At 38.7% G+C, this 16,140-nt stretch overlaps 1 protein-coding gene across 2 annotated transcripts in view; it reads right to left on the bottom strand.

Moving 5' to 3' along the window:
• Positions 1–592: 592 nt before the first annotated feature.
• Positions 593–16,140, bottom strand: part of CACUL1 (CDK2 associated cullin domain 1) — a 43,218-nt gene continuing 27,670 nt past the window's right edge. For both annotated transcript variants that reach the window (XM_064431445.1, XM_064431444.1), the window contains 4 exons: positions 8,665–8,754; positions 6,155–6,293; positions 4,013–4,056; positions 593–3,585 (listed from right to left, as the gene is read on the bottom strand). In XM_064431445.1, coding sequence (XP_064287515.1) covers positions 3,545–3,585; positions 4,013–4,056; positions 6,155–6,293; positions 8,665–8,754 — 314 coding nt within the window. In that variant the 3' untranslated portion in view covers positions 593–3,544. The remainder of the gene's footprint in view (positions 3,586–4,012; positions 4,057–6,154; positions 6,294–8,664; positions 8,755–16,140) is intronic.

The raw sequence follows: 16,140 nt of genomic DNA on the forward strand, positions 1-16,140 counted from the left end.
GGATGGTTGCTGTCAACTGACCATAAAGGCCCACACTGAGCTGAACTAAGTGCCCTCTGGACACCTTGTGCATGTCAAGGCATCACACAAAAATAAAAAACTAAACAAAACCAAAATTCTTTGTTTTCTCTCTGCTGGAGCTGGGTTGATGACAGGAGTCAAATTCAAGTGGTTGTTTTTTATTCCATAGTTCTACAGAATACTCCTTTCACTAGGGTTGTCACAGTGTACATGAGAAACATTTTTCAGTCACTCAAAACATGCCCTTTGTAGTTCTTGGGGGTTTTGTTTGGTTTTTGTAATTTTTAGAAAGTAAAGTCATATCAGGGACAAATTAAAAGGGATGAGTTTGGCTGATCACATTCTTATCAAATGACAGGAATAAAAAAAATTTCAAAGCATTAATCTGTAAACATTTCCCCAACAACTGCAGGAAGGAGATGCAGCTGAAGAAGAGTTGGGTATTTATTTGGTTAGACCCCCAGCCCCATCATTTGTACCAAAGACCATCTTTACCATGTATCAACAACTGTCAACCATTAGTCAGCATGCTGAATTCAAATATTTCAACTTCTCAAATAAAGAAATGAAATTAATCTAAAAATATTTTAATGTAGCAAGCTTGGCTATAGAACCAGTGCAACATAAAGAGGACACCCATTGTATAACCAACTTCACTGCTTAACAGAGTAAGCTACAGATGCAACAGATTCACCACAAGTTATTTGGTTAAATTAAATACTGAAGTTAGAATCATGCTGTTGGTAATTCTGGTTTTACAGTACCAATGCTCAAGTTGGCTGAGTTAGTTTGACTGTAAGTAAAATGCAAGTTCACAGAGAAACAAAATAATTTAGTATAGTATCCTGTATTCTGTTCCATGCTCAGTCACAATGATAATGTCTTCAACAGATAAACAACATTTCAGCATTATGGAAATAATGCCAAAACATACAGGAATTGTAATGCCAGATTTACAACATAATACAGTGCTTAACAAACAGTTTCCTCAGGCACGGGGGCAGTGGTGACAATGCTCAACAGGACCAGAAGCATCCAAGCCCTACTCAGTGCATACACAGTGGACCACACTGACAGGAATGCTTTACCTTCTGATGGAATTGTCACTCTAGGAGGTTGTGTCCCAAACATAATGCAATGGAAAAGGAATGTTAAACCCTTGCCTCAGACATGAAGCAAAAGCACTACATGTTATTTACAAACCTGAACCAGTAAAACCACTTTAAGACCAGAGAAAAACTGTGACCACTTGACAGAGATGGCAGAGCTTGGTTACTGTACTGTGTGAATCAGGATGGTAATGAAGTTGTAAACAAATTTAACCAAATTAGGTTAATGCATCTATTCTTAAGAATATTGCCATTTCAGCAGACAGTGATTTTTAAAGCTAAAGACACTCTCAGAGGTTTTATTTTTGTTTAAAGCCAAAACTTTAAAAACCTGGAAGATGGCAAAATTTTTTGTTCCTTATTAGCCTTCATTAACTTCTCCACAGCATACTTCAACAAAATTTTCAAACCCCCTGATTTTAATCTAATTCTGCTCCAACTTAATTAGCTGGTAGCAAAGTTGAAGCAGACACTACCAACACCTGGAAATCCCTTTCAGAGAGGCTTGGTTTACACCACTGGGGATGAGTTCAGATTGCTGGCATTGTTCTACGCTGAACACAAAACACTGAAGCATTAGGTCTTACTTGGAATAGAAACGCTTCCTCAAAATTAAACAGGCTTTGCAAATATGCAAAGAAAGACATAGGAAAATCACATTTGAATCTCTCAATCCCAGCAGTGTCAAACTCATTCTTCCCACCCTCCAACCAAATCACATTGCCAAAGTGGCTGGTGAGACACTGATGGAATTAAATCCTCTGACATAAAGCCTGGATACAAAACAAAAACAAACTTTGTCCCTGCCGCATCTATTTTTTCTTTTTTTTTCTTGCATTTTGTAATGAACCCATACAAGCATGAAAGGAGTTGTGTTGGTATTTTGTCTTGTTTTATTTCATTTCAGAAAGATTTCTTTTATATTACCAACCTATTTCTCTTCATAACTAAAGGTGATAAAAAATAAATCCATAGTAATGAAAAAACCCCAAACCCTGTAATCAAACTGCTTTTTCAAGTATGTTTCTCCCCTCATGAAAGAGCTGCATTAGCCATACTGCTGATTAAAACCCACATCACAAGAGCAGACTTAGCCCCTAGGCTCAGATTCCCTGGAGCTGGGCTCAGCTGGATCTGCAGGACACAAAACTGGAGGCAGGAGGCAGATGGGCACATGCACAACTGATATCACTCCTGAAATCCCTGATTCTGACTACACCCACTGCCACAGCTCCATCACATCCCCCAGCAGGAGAAATGGCACAGGAGCCACAGTGATGCTGGGCAGGTACCGTTGCTCAGGCCAGTCAAATCTTGTGCTGATGGAGATGCACTCTGCAGAGTTACCAGACTGGAGAGTTTTGCCCACAATGTTTTTAGAGAGCACAATATAAACCAGATCCTGATATTCTGTTCAGTCTGGAATTCTCATCTTCATCTATTGCAATTATGGAATCATAGACTCACAGAATAGTCGGAGCTGGAAGGGACAAGGATCACCCAGTCCAACTCTTGAGGCCAATGAAATATCAGTGAGGGGGATTCTACAAGAGTTGGTCCCTGCATTAAACACTTAATACACGTGAAAAATAACTGGGGACAATCTTCCAAGTCACTATTAGTGATGGTGATAGGTTCAACTTTCCTTTCTCCCTCCTTATTTTCACTTCCTATTAATGCAAGAGAAAAGTGCAACTTTGCAGCATGTTTGTTCACATCAAGTTTTTCCTCAAGAACACATTTTGCAGTAACAAAATATGGTCTATAAAGTCGCAAAGTGCACAAGCTGAAGGCACAGAGTACAAACACATAGGAAAACAGATTTCAAAATACCAAGTAACAAAATAAGAGATAAAAGAAAATTCTGAAATTCAAAACTCCCTGACAGAAGATACATTTATATGGGACCAACTCTTGAAAGGTGACAGGTTTTCAACTAACAAACAAATACTGCAAAATAATGAAACTTTATTCTTATCATTTAAGTAGAAGCTCCAGAAAATAACTTGAAGTTTAAAATCTAATACATTGACATGTTAACTAGTTTTAAGAATGTCCTTAATATTAAGAAAAGAGTGCAAAAAGGATTCTTCCATTCTAATGCTTTTGGAAGCTGCTGATTTTGGCTGCCCATTCCCACTTTGAAAGGATTGTTTTTCAAGGTGCATTCCTCACAAAGGTCACAGAAGAAGAGTTTGCTGATAGACCAGACCAAGGAATTTGTCTTTCAAAGTCTTTCCAACTGTAGCAGCAACTGACATTTCAATATAAAGAAGAAAGTCCAAAATTCTTCTTTGAGGCATACTTTGTGTCAGAGCTTGAGTATCAGCAGTTGTCAAAGGAGGCTCCAGATACCACCTGTGCTCCTCCAGTGTCTGTTCTGGCTAGGAATAGAAGCTGATCCAGTATATTCACTATCTGTATCCCCTGGAGCTTGCACAAGCTGATGAGCCATCTGAAATTATAGAAAAAGTTAAGAAATTCTCACGCTGAACTTCCACATTACATCCCCCAAAACACAGCAGTGTCTGCAAAGCATTCACACAGAAATGTCCACTCAGTCATTTCAGCCTACAATAAGAGTTCATCATTTCATGGCAGGGAATAAAGTGAACACACTCAGCTGAAAGCACTTGAGGAAACTTTCTGGTAAGAGGGCCATAAAATGAGCAGAAGTTAACACCAGTACCAGAACAGATACCACCCCCCAAGGGCTCCACGTCCAAGCAGTTTGTATTATTTATTGGCAAGGGAAAGGTTACATTGCAGACAGCTGTTCCATGTGGAGATGCAGCCTCTGACACCTTCCCACCCTGAGAACCCAGAAGTGCAGCAGGACCTGTCTGGCCAAGCTGGGAGGGCAGGGCTGGATCTGTACTTACTGTAAGTTAACTCTTCTCCAGCTCTCTTGCGTGACTGGTCACCTCTGTGGGAGAAAGCAAAGAAAGGTGTTCTCAGGATAACCTCAATTAAAGGTGTCCCTGCTCCTCGGGCCCTTCAAAGGTTCCCTACCAACCCCAAGCATCCTGTGATCTTCAGTAACAGTGAAACACCTTAGCACAATCAGCAGCTTCTAGAGATTTAAAAAAAATGCAAACATAGTAATACTACTACTCAATTTACTGAAAGTATAAGCTATATTTCATAGATTTAATTAGTTCATCCCTTTGCTATAGACAGTAGGCTCCATCTCATAGGATAATTTTTTACAAAATGAAGATGAGGAAAAAATGTTCATGTGCAGTTGAAGCTGAAAACATGCATAAAATTGTTTTCCTCACTTTGAGCTCCTCAGCCAAACTTTATAGAACCATGTGAAGAAACTCTGCATCTGTCAGTCTGAAAAGATGCTCCTGAATCTTACAGACTCTAAGCAAGTCTGAGCTGACAACACTTGCTCTTTAAGCAGGTTTTAGCACTTAATGGTGTTGATAAGCTGTTGTTCTTCAACTAGAAGCTGCAATTACTGCTGCTGAATACACCTCACTGTGCTGTGTTCCTCATGGTTATTGCTTTCAATCTTACTAATGCTGTAGGTGGCTGATAATAGTTCTGCTTGCAAGTGCATTTCACCAGTTTCACACTGCTTAGAGAACTAAACGTGACATTTCAAGTACTAACAGTCTGTACCCACAAAACCAACTGTTTTTTTGAAATGCATTTTGCCTTGCAATGGTCAGTGTCCCTTAGTGCCCATCCCAGACTTTCCTGCAGTCTCTCATCCTTACAGAACCAGCCAAACTCCAAACTTCACAGCCAAGTCTCTCATTTTCAGGTAACTGAAGAAAAACATTTTTCAAACCAGCTGGTTTTGTGGATACAGACTGTTAGTACTTGAAATGTCACGTTTAGTTCTCTAAGCAGTGTGAAACTGGTGAAATGCACTTGCAAGCAGAACTATTATCAGCCACCTACAGCATTAGTAAGATTGAAAGTTTGACAACACCAAATTGTTCCCTTTTCTCTTGTTCTGTACATTACATTCTTTTGTCAGCATTACATGCCTACTCAGTTACAGAGTCTCACACTTCTATTTCTTGGGCCAAATGCACTGCTCTTCTCAGCCCAGGGTCTGATGGTTTTATTTTTATGCTTATCTCTCAAAAAATTCTTTTCCTCAACAGCCAGCCTTTACAAGGAAAGAGTCTGCACCACATCATTTGCATTTGGGTCAATGGTACAGCTCTGCAGGTCAATAATTTACCAAGCTGTGAAGAGAGAGATGGGGAAAACCTTGGGGTATGAAATCCAGAAATACACCCAGCACTAAACATAGCCACATCTAGTAGATGTTCAAACTACAGGGCCAGACTCTCAGCATTGCACAGGTAACAGGAAAAATAAAGATATTTTCTCTTTATGAAGAAATGAACCTCTTGGGAGTAGAGCACAAGGCTTCCCCAGCCTGATCTTATAATGTGAGAGTACTGCAGGAATGGTGAAAAGTGCTGTGCCTTTGTCTGGGCAGAAAAATAGAAGTGCACAGAGCAACAGGCACTGCCCAGAGGGAACAATTTACAGTATGAACATTTTCTGCTGTGTCTTTTACTGTTTGTTCCTCCCCTTTCCCCTCTCCCCAATTCAATGTTCAGATGGGAAATGTCTATTTAAAATAAACACCTTGCCTGTATAAATAACTCTGAAAGTGAAGTAAGGAGAAAACTGACATTTCCAGAAGCACCATGAATAAAAGAGAGCTTATAGAAAATAAACAGCCAAAGTAAAGGTTGAAGTTGAACAGAACCATCATCATGCAGCAGAAGCACAACCAAAATCCAGGCATGCATGAACTGCAAGCAACCTGATCAAAAAATGTCAAGCCTTACAATTACCTACTTATTAGGTACCATCTGCAGGGCTGTTAGTGCTCAAAAGACATTGAAAATAAGGCCATATTTCACATACTGAATTGTGAAGGTTCTGCAGTAACTCTTAAATTATTTCTTCAGTATTTTTAGGTGTACCCATTTTTATCATTTCAGCACTGTCCTGCATAATCACTACTAAAGATTAACAATTATTACCTAGCAAATCCATTCTGAATAAGCTCTCTTTGAAGTTTCTGGTCTTGAGCAGCATATTCCTGAAGCTCAGATTCCACAGCAGGGGGTAGAATATTTGGGATGAATTTAGAAAATAAAGCTGGTGCCATCTGTACCCATTCTGTAAGAAGAGAGAAAGCAATAACAAAATACATGGAAGAGATATTTTGTGCCATTTTTACTCTTTGACAAATGTAACTTTATTTTGTATACATATTAGGATCCTGAATTTAAAAAAAGGAAAAAGAAAAACCTCCAAATCCACAGAAACCATGCCTTAAAGCAGAACAAATAATGAGACTGTTGAAATCAGATGTTTACATGTAGATAGAAGAATTACTATTTTTCTCAACCTCATCATTAAACTGAAATTCAGTTCTTGTTACATCTCACAGGACCTGCTGATTCTCTGGACACTCCTAAGGACTTGCAATTGATGATCAGCAAACTCACTTGGATAATTAGATAATGATTGTAACGCTGCACTCCAGGAAATGTATCCCCAAAATGTACCCTTCTCTCTCAAGAGCCTTATTTCTAAAAAGCACAGCAGTATCACACAAACCTACTCCTCCATCCCCATTTCAAAGGAATTAATGCATTCCTCTCACTGATCTTCCAAAGCTTAGACAAACACTTTTTAATCTTCATAATATATGTCTAACCTGTACTTGTTCAGCTTCAGGACAGAAAGGTGATTTAATTTCACTACACTGAACACTGTTTTACAGGAGCAAGACAATTTACCTTGAAGTTGCTTCAAGGCTTTAAGGCTAAGCAAGGGATGAAAATTGGGTTTACAGTAACTGTATAGCAAGTTCTGAGAAAAATAAATAGCCCTCAACTATTTTTGCAGCCAGACTTTCCACAGGCTGTAGGAGTTACCTGAAATTTGATCTTAGAAAAAATGGACATTTTAAAATTCACTGAGGAACATAATAAGTTTTTATACAATTCCCAAAGTCCTGCAAACTGACTGAGGGAGCACTCAACCCCCTCAGCCAGAGCAGTGATAGAGGCTTTAAAAAGGACTGGCCCCAGTACTGAGCTGGGATTAAAAGAGAGTTTGGAACTGTGACAGCTGTTAGCAACCTTCAACCTGAGGAGGAAACAAAGAGAATGAGAAGGGGAAGCCCCTGGGTACCTGCCAGGGCTCTCAGACACCCACAGGCTGCTCTAACCCACAGCACCTTCCCCTGGCCCCCTTCTGCTCCCCCTCCCCAGGTACCTGCCCACCATACACCCAGTGGAGCAATCCCATGGCAAAGTGAGCAGCCCTGTCTCACAGGAACCATTGCTCTGATTCAGAATTCATCCCCAAGAACCAGGATCACCAAAGAACAGCCTTTCATTCCAAGAAATCTATCCTGGGCTCTTCAATTACTCAAAATCTGGTTAGTCCCATGGTACTAACCCAAAGCAGTATCTGCTGTGCTGTGGACAGCAAGACAGGGATCATGTGAAATGGAAAACTGTGAAATCACAAGTCCATCACCTACAATATGAAGTGTGGTCAAAGAACAACCAGCCTGAATTGCTTTTAAAAGTGTAATACTTTTATTCTTATGTATATACCCTTCCTATCTTTGGTTCTGAACACTTTCTAAAACTGAAATTAGCACTGCCTTAAAATTGATGATGCAAGTATGTTAATTTTGCTGATGTAAAAATAATCTTTGCTTAAAGAAAGTGCATTTTGTACTGCAGAGCCCACTATATTCCTGGTTTGTACACATGCTAAATATTGTACTAAAGCTTTTTGTAAAGGATTCCTATTCTCATTTCTATTTCCATAAATGGGGACTGCAAAAATAGACTGAAGCTCAGGAACAGTGTCTCAGGCACGCCACAGTAAGAAACTGTCAGTACTGTAAAAGGAAGGGAAACAGGTACCATTTATTTGTGGACATTGTGAACACTTCCTGTTTCTAAAAACTTCTCAAATACAGGGTAAGGACCTCCTCAGTTCTCCAAAATTTGGAAGATTCTTGTACAAAACTGATTGAAAACAGCATAAGATGTAGCATAAGATGTCACAATGTATTCACAAGTTAAATTAAGCTCTTCCATGAAATAATACCAACAAAACAATGCTTCATAAAAGAAACAGTCAATCATTCACCTCATTCCAAACATTGATTGTTTGAAGAGTGTCTCTCAAGACAACTTTCACCATTTCAGTACTTCTAAATTTCCATGACTGATCCATTACCATCCTTCTCTCCTTATTTCTACAGAGAAGCAATGGATCTTCCCTTCTCCAGAACAGAGAGCTGGGTTGATTTTTTTTTTTTTACAGTATTTGGTATTCACATGGTACCCTGCCCAGGTGACAGACAGACAACCAGAACCAGGGTGGTGGAACTGAGCATTATGATGCACAAAACATAACGCACTCTGATTGTTAACTGTGCATTAGTTAGAGAGCAGACACATTTTGGCAAACAAATGACAATCACAAGATGAGATCAGGACAAACATTTCCTTTTTACCTGGTCGTAGTGTATACAGGCCTTTCACAATATTTGCCATGGTTGAAGGAGTTATTTGAAACGGTGTTGACTGAGCTTCCAAAAGTAAAGCTGAAACAAAATTAACACAATCAGCAACTTGTCCAACCAAGAAAAAGAGGTTCTTGAACATAGATTTTTTTAATCAAAAAAATACAGTAATTGTGCTGTTTTTGGCATCTGATGTCCTCACAAACAAAACAGCCACACACCTGATTTCTACTTATTCTGAAGAGTAACAAATCACCTTTAGATAGAAGTATCCTGCTCAAATTATGTATAGTGAAAATGTGTTATAACTTCTTTTTCATCCATTGGAGGTAGCAGAGGTTCAGTAAAACCAAGCAGGTGATGGCTTCAAGTATTCACACACAGAACTAAAGCAAACTTCAAGTGTGTCAAACACCTGAAGATCCACAAATCCTTTACAGCATTTAGGATCTTGCACACAAAACTAAGAAACTAAGATGGATTGAAAGTCTATGCACTTGTAGTGCAAAAATTGTAAACTTCCAAAAAGAAAAGTTGTTCTTTTAAACACAAGTTAATAATTGCACCTTCCTCTTGAGGAAAAACCTGCCAAAAGCACATTTACTGTTTATGTTGTGATGTAAAGGTTTTTATCCTTCTTTGTATTTACAGAAGCTTTGTACATACATCTGAATTACAGAAACACACACACACAAAAGAAAGAAATTAAGAAATGTGTAAACCAACTGCTATATCCTGGTTTTTATTTCTCTTTCAAGCAGTTGAGCACCTTTCTGTGCCCACCACAGGAGGAGAAATGACTCTCACAATTCTACCCAAGGGAAATGTCTCTTGGGCTTACATTGGGGAAGCTCTGCTTTTTAAGCTTCAGAGCATCTCCAGTTCTGGCTTCAGCATCTGCCACTAGAATACTTTAAATAGAAAGAAAAATCTTCAGTACCAGGTTTTTTCTTCTCTTTCTGAAACTATTTAAATGGCTCATGTCATAGGGAAATGAAAACAAAGTGCTTTTTTTAACCTTCAAGTAATCAAAGTTGTTATATTTAACTGTTATGGATGAATTTGTTTTACAAAGAGCCATCTTAAAAGTGCTTGCTCATTTCAGCAGAAGCCTTGAGGGTATGAGAGCCTGTGATTTGTTCTGTAATTACCTATTTACAGCCCCTTTCCTAAAGGTTTGTCAAATAGCCTCTTGGCAGCCAAGAAAGCTGGAAATCACAGAATTAAAACGAGCATAGTGCTTCATGTGACAGTAATGCACAATCCAAACAATGGGTGCATATACAAATATTTGTATCTTTAATTAGACTGTGCCACTTCAGCCTAAGCATCACCAATAGATTTGCAAAGTATCCAAAGAACTGTGAATTTGCTCTTCATAGACATTAAATTACGCAAAATAAATTATTTAAAACAAAAAATCTTGATTACTTTATTGCAGATTTAGAAATTAACATTTCTTATCTTGCCTTCTGGAAATGCACACATCACCTACAACAATGCAGATTTAAATCACTCACTCCTGATTTACAATCAATAAATACAAGCATGACAGTATTATGTTCAACAAGATAACAAAGTAATGGCATGTATTTCCTGATTCTCAACAAAGAAAATTAAAGAATACCCTGTTCAATAAACAATGCAGTATGAACCAATCTAACTTGTCCAAAAGCTGGACATCAAACCTCAAAAAATGAATGACACTGCTGTAGGATTTGTGTTTTCAGAATGATTTCCATAAGAGCGAACAAGACTCCTCTCTGGATAGAAGCAAAAGATCTCAATGTAAATTTAAAGACAAAGTTGTAAACTAAGATGCAAAGATGTTAAAACTTCTTTGCACATGAATTCATCTTCAGTTTTGCAATGAAACAAACTTAGACATTCATTCAATCCTGTATTACTTCTGGAGAGGCTCACTCAAGGAATAGAAACAGCTCTGCCAGACATGCTGAAATTACCTCTGTTGTTATTTTACAATCTCACAAAAGACTAACAAATACTAAGGCTTTGATTCTTGCTTTATTAGAATAATTAGTCAGAGTCTACAGCACAGAAATTGCACAGACTCCTTCTACCCACTCCCAGAACAGCACCTGCAGCATTTACAAAGATAGAGGGAGAGGCAAAATAAAGCTGAACCTCAGCTGAATGAGGGTGGTAATGGCACCATGATACCATCTGACCACCTCCACAGTGCTCACAAATTAATGGCACATTCTACAGACTAAGTAACTAACAGGCAAACACGTTAATTAACCTACAAAGAGTCTGGAAAATAACTCCTGGCAGAATCAAAGAATAGAAGTGTGGATTCCCATGATGAAAAGTATTAAATACAGAAAGATATAAAATACTTTCAAATATTCTTGAACACAATACCCAAAGGGCCTCAAGGATTCCTGAGAAACAGTGAATGAACAGTACTGGAGTAAGTGAGGTGTGAATCTCCAACACTTCAGGTACTCTGCAGTAACCAAGTCACCCCAGTACTGCACAGCAGCACTGGAGGAGCACGGCCCTTGATGAACATTTAAGCCACTTCCTAATTACAGTGAGGCACTTGGGGCAAGAGCCAGGAGCAGTAATTCCAGGAGTAGCAGATGATATTTCAACAAGTTGAAATTCACTTATTCATAACTCAAGACTGACTTGCAGAAACTAGGGTTTAGCTGTTCTAAAAAGCTTTTTCTACCCTTCAACATTCCCTTGAAAACTGATTTAATTGCTGAAGATGTAAGTTTTCTGGCAGAACAGGGAGACTTTTGCAACAAGGGGTTTTTTTCCTCCCTCTGTAGTAATTTAACAGAATTTCTAAGTAAACTATTTTAACAAATCATTACTAAGTATGACTTAGACGTGTTCAAAGTTGTAACTACTCAACAATGCACCTTAAAAAAATTAAAAACCATATTCCCACTAGAAGCAACCCCAACAGCTTGCCCACCAAGGCATTAGTCAGCTGTGCTCTGCAGTCTCCAACAGCAGCAGAACCTGTTGCTTAACATAAACAGATGCTGAAGATCTTTGTCCTGCTGTACAAACTGTGCTTTGCAGGACTTAATTCCAATGTCTGTATTATTGTGCAGAGTGACAACTTTAATACTTCCAGGGAATTGAGCCCTCTCATAAAAGCACAGCATTTCTGCCTTCTTGGGAAGATCTGCAGATCCCATGGAGTCAAATCTGTAGTAGGATAAATTACCTTTCCCTCAGCCCAATTGTTCAGGGTCCATCTGACCACACAAACCTTGGCACTTTGCTGAGCTAAAATCCCATTCACCTTGGAGATGGTTCCTTTATCTCAGTCCATGCAAAGCTCTGGACCGAACACCAAAGCCAACAGCAATTAAACAGGGAGGGAATTGCCACAGCTGGCAGCCAAAATGCAGCTGAAAGTTTTTGTTGTTGCTATTTTGGGTTGTGGTTTTCTCTAGGTTGGTCAGGTTTTTGTGTTTGTTTTTTATTGTTGTTATTTGGCATTTTTGGTTTGTTGGGGTTTTTTACCTGCTGCCTGTTTTATTATTAAATTGTCTGATGAAGCTTGATCATGTATTACCTTTTCACTTCTTCAGTTTCTCCATGCTAATTACTGATCTAGAACTTCAAAAGCCTTTTGAATGAAAACTGACTTTGTCTTTGGCTTAACCCTCAAACTCCACATGATTCAGGGGTTTTATCTTCCTTTAAACACAACTAAAAATAAATTTTTACCAACTTAAATTCATTGTAAGCTTGTAATGAATTAAAATGTAGATCAGAAAAAAACCCATAAAAATATTATTACTATGCATTTGCCACTAGGCATTTAATAAAGCCACAGCTTACTTTAAAAATATTCATTACATAGACCAAAAGCTTTATTAAGTATGTAGTAAAAATGCTACAAAATAAATTCCGAGTCTTAATCACATGGAAAATATTCAGTGCTGTAAAAGTAATAAAGATGAAAAACACAGCTATAAATGTAGAGATATATGCTTTTGGACTTGTATAATTGGAAAATAGAGTGGTATTTTCACATTTATAATTTTATGAGGTCTTATTGAAATTGGAATATTATTCCTATTTCTTTGCCAAGGAGCTAGATTAGCCATAGTGGTCATTCCAACTTAATTTGAGGTGCTGCAACTCCACATGAAACAAGGAAAATAAGAAATGTAGCTGTAAGTTTTCGAAATGGCCTAGAGATCTTTCCTGAAAGGTTTAGTTCACAGAAAAAATTTGCATGTAGATTGTTCTTTAAAGAATTTGGATGTGTTCTACAGTACTTGGTAACAACCCAGACTGCTTCCAGGATTGTTACAACACAATTACTTGGTCCTTAGCTGTCAAATTACAGCTGTGACTTCAATATTAGTGATGGCCCCCTTGAACTGCTGAGCGTGTAAATATTGACTATTCCATCAGATCTACAGAGCACAGGGGGTACAAAACATTAACAGCTACAAAAGCTCTCTTAGTTAGTCCTGCAGAGTGAAAAGGTGTCTGCTGAGGTCCAAGAAAAGGGTGACATTCATGTGACAAGAGTTTTGAAGGAATGGTTGACTTTCCTGCAACAGCAGCATCCCAGCACACTCCCCACGGCTGGAAAAGTGGAACAATAATGCAGGTGATTTTCACCATCAGTTATCTGTGTCTATCAATATTTAGAAGAAAAGAAGGAAGGAGAACACTGAAGGTTGGAATTGGAAACTTGAAGTGATTAAACTATTTGCCAACATAAAATAAGTTTGAAATTAAATACTGAAATTCATAATCCTGTAGATGCATAAATTTTTTTTTAAAATTATTTTTAATGAAGAACTTCAGAATAGTTGCATCCCTTCCCTTCATCTCAAAAAAGGACTTTTTATGCTACTCTTGCCCCCCCAAATCAATTACCAATCAGAAGCTGGAACCTCAATAATTTTATAGGTGGGGGAAAGAGTACATTAGCTTTTAGTTTCAGAGGAATTCTAAAAGAAACCACCCTCGTTTAGTCTGGCACAAACCCACTGGTATTAACTGATATTTTCTCCTAGTCTTCCACTACCTTTCTTAATTTTTAAGGTCCTGAGGAAGAAACCTCACTTCATTTTACCTATCCTGACACATATGCTAATTCTAAGGACAGAGTCACTGCACAGGCCAGTCATTGTGCCTTTTTAATATTTCTTTTTTTAAAGAAATCTCCCCTGTTTTCTGTCTCATTCTAAAACTTAAAAAGCAAGAAATACAGTTTATGTACATGGCAGAGTAGAGTTGTGCAGATTTTCTTCTCATACTAACTTTTCAGAGTTTGAGGAGAAAGTAAAGCAGTGTCTAGAGGCTGAGTAACATTCAATATATTCCAGGAGGAAAGGGCTTCAGTAATCAAAAAAGACATTTTAAAAACACATTGCTTCTGTCATCACAGTAGCCACCCTGAATCCCAAACCAAAGAGAATAATGATCTCAAACTCCTGAGGGCAGTTTCTATATTAAAGCTTTAGTTCAGATTAGAAATGTGATTTTGAAGCAAATTCACTCATCATCCCCACACTGCTTCTCCTTGGCTGGTATGACAGAGCTGTCTTGGAGCATATTACTTTAATTCCTTTTGGGAGAGATTAAACCAGATGTGTTCAAACTGCTATTCCCTGGCACTCTGTCCAAAGGAGCAGACATGAACAAGGAGGAAATAAAATTCTCCAAAAAGCAGGGAAAGGTCAGCACTGGGTCCTCAACATCAACAGGGAGGCATTTCCTATCTGCTCCCTTTACACACCCCACTTATTGATGCAGACAAAGCCTAAACCATGCCATGAAACCCCAGCTCTTCCTACAGTGCCCAAACCTTTCAGATAAAAGCTCGTGGTTCTGCTGCACCAAACCTATAATGATGCTCCAGGCACTGCTGTCAAAACCAACTCAGAACCGACATTCAAGAACAAGATCATTTTCCTTATGAAACAGTCATTAAATGTGACAAGGAAATGAGAAGCACAAAGAACAGCTTCTTCAATGTTAGCAGTGTACAGAAAGGCTGGGGGCAATGCTCTCTGCAAGAAGCTGAGACACCATGAGTGTGTTTTCTCCCCTTGTCAGGCATTTTATCTGCAGTTTGTGCATCAAGGCAGTATCAGGTTGCTTCTCGTGCAGATTGTTTGAGACAGATGTCAAAATTGAGGGGGAGGGAAGAAATGCTACCTCAAACAGGGTGAATGTCAATTCAATCCATCTTTTTCTTGTCTATCTGTGCCAAAGGGTGAGGCAAGGGGAATGAATTAAAAAGCCCAGCACACATCAAAACAAACCCTGTGGTCTCTGTTGTAGCTGTAGAGTCAGGCCATGAACTTGGCATCAATCACAGTCCTTCTGTCAGACTTTTGCACTGCTCCTCTCAAACAGACTTCTGTATTCACAAACAAAAGCTGGACATGGCACTTATTAATGAAAGGCATTCTGTCAAAGCAGCACACAGCTGAAGAGATGAGGAGGATCCTTTGCTTCACTGACATCAACAGGCTTTGGGAGGTCAGCACAGCAAAACACAGCTGCTAAATACATAGGGCTGGGTGCCCACAGAGCAACAAACACCCCTACTGAGGCACTGCACAGCAACAGGAGAATCCCTGCTCAGGCAACATCCTCCCTGCTGCATTCATCAGCCCCTAGCAGATATAAATAGATCCATTCTCTATAATTTTGCATTGCATTACTACCTGCTGAATCAAAAAGCTGGACAATTTTATTGTTAAAGAGCTGATAACATTCGAGTTAACTTTTCTGGTACTTTTTAGAAAGCAGCAATGCAGTGGAAGTATCTTTCCTGTTTTTATAAAGGAAAAACCTTTTTCAACATAAACAGCCCTTCTACTGAACTTTAATACACCTCCAACAAAAAAAAAAAAAGAAAAAAAAAATGGAACAACAAGATCTCTTCCCCTCATCTGACTCCAAGTGACCTAACTAGAAAGAAACAAAGCTGTCATATGTAAAAATCTTCAGAGAAAAGACTTCCTCTGTAACTAACGAGAAACCGAAAACACAATGAAGTAGGCTGTGAGTGGTCTCCCTCCTCCTGACTTTTTCCCAAGAACTTTTTCTTGGAGACCATGAGAAAAACTACTTTGGCAAACATATGTGATGTATTTTTACACTGGGTTTTAGCTCTGAACTCACACAGGCACTGACATAAAGACTTACATTCTGCTACTGCCCACACACCTTTAGAAACCACACACAGTAACCACTCTGTGTGCTCAGGCTTTGGTGGCTAATTCTGTAATTACCCCAGCCAACAAGAACAAAATCAGAAGTGCTGCACAAAGCTATTTTCCCTCTGATAAAGTTCACCTGACTACCCAGTTGAATAACTATTATACAGAAGTGCAGGCAGATGTTTTTTTTGGGGAAGAACCAACTTGTACTGAATGATCTGTACCAGCACATTGCTCTTTCAAGAGTAATAAACACTTCTTGAACTCGAAACAGGAATGT

The sequence above is a fragment of the Passer domesticus genome, chromosome 8, assembly GCF_036417665.1.
Source record: "Passer domesticus isolate bPasDom1 chromosome 8, bPasDom1.hap1, whole genome shotgun sequence".
Taxonomy (NCBI): Eukaryota; Metazoa; Chordata; class Aves; order Passeriformes; family Passeridae; genus Passer; species Passer domesticus.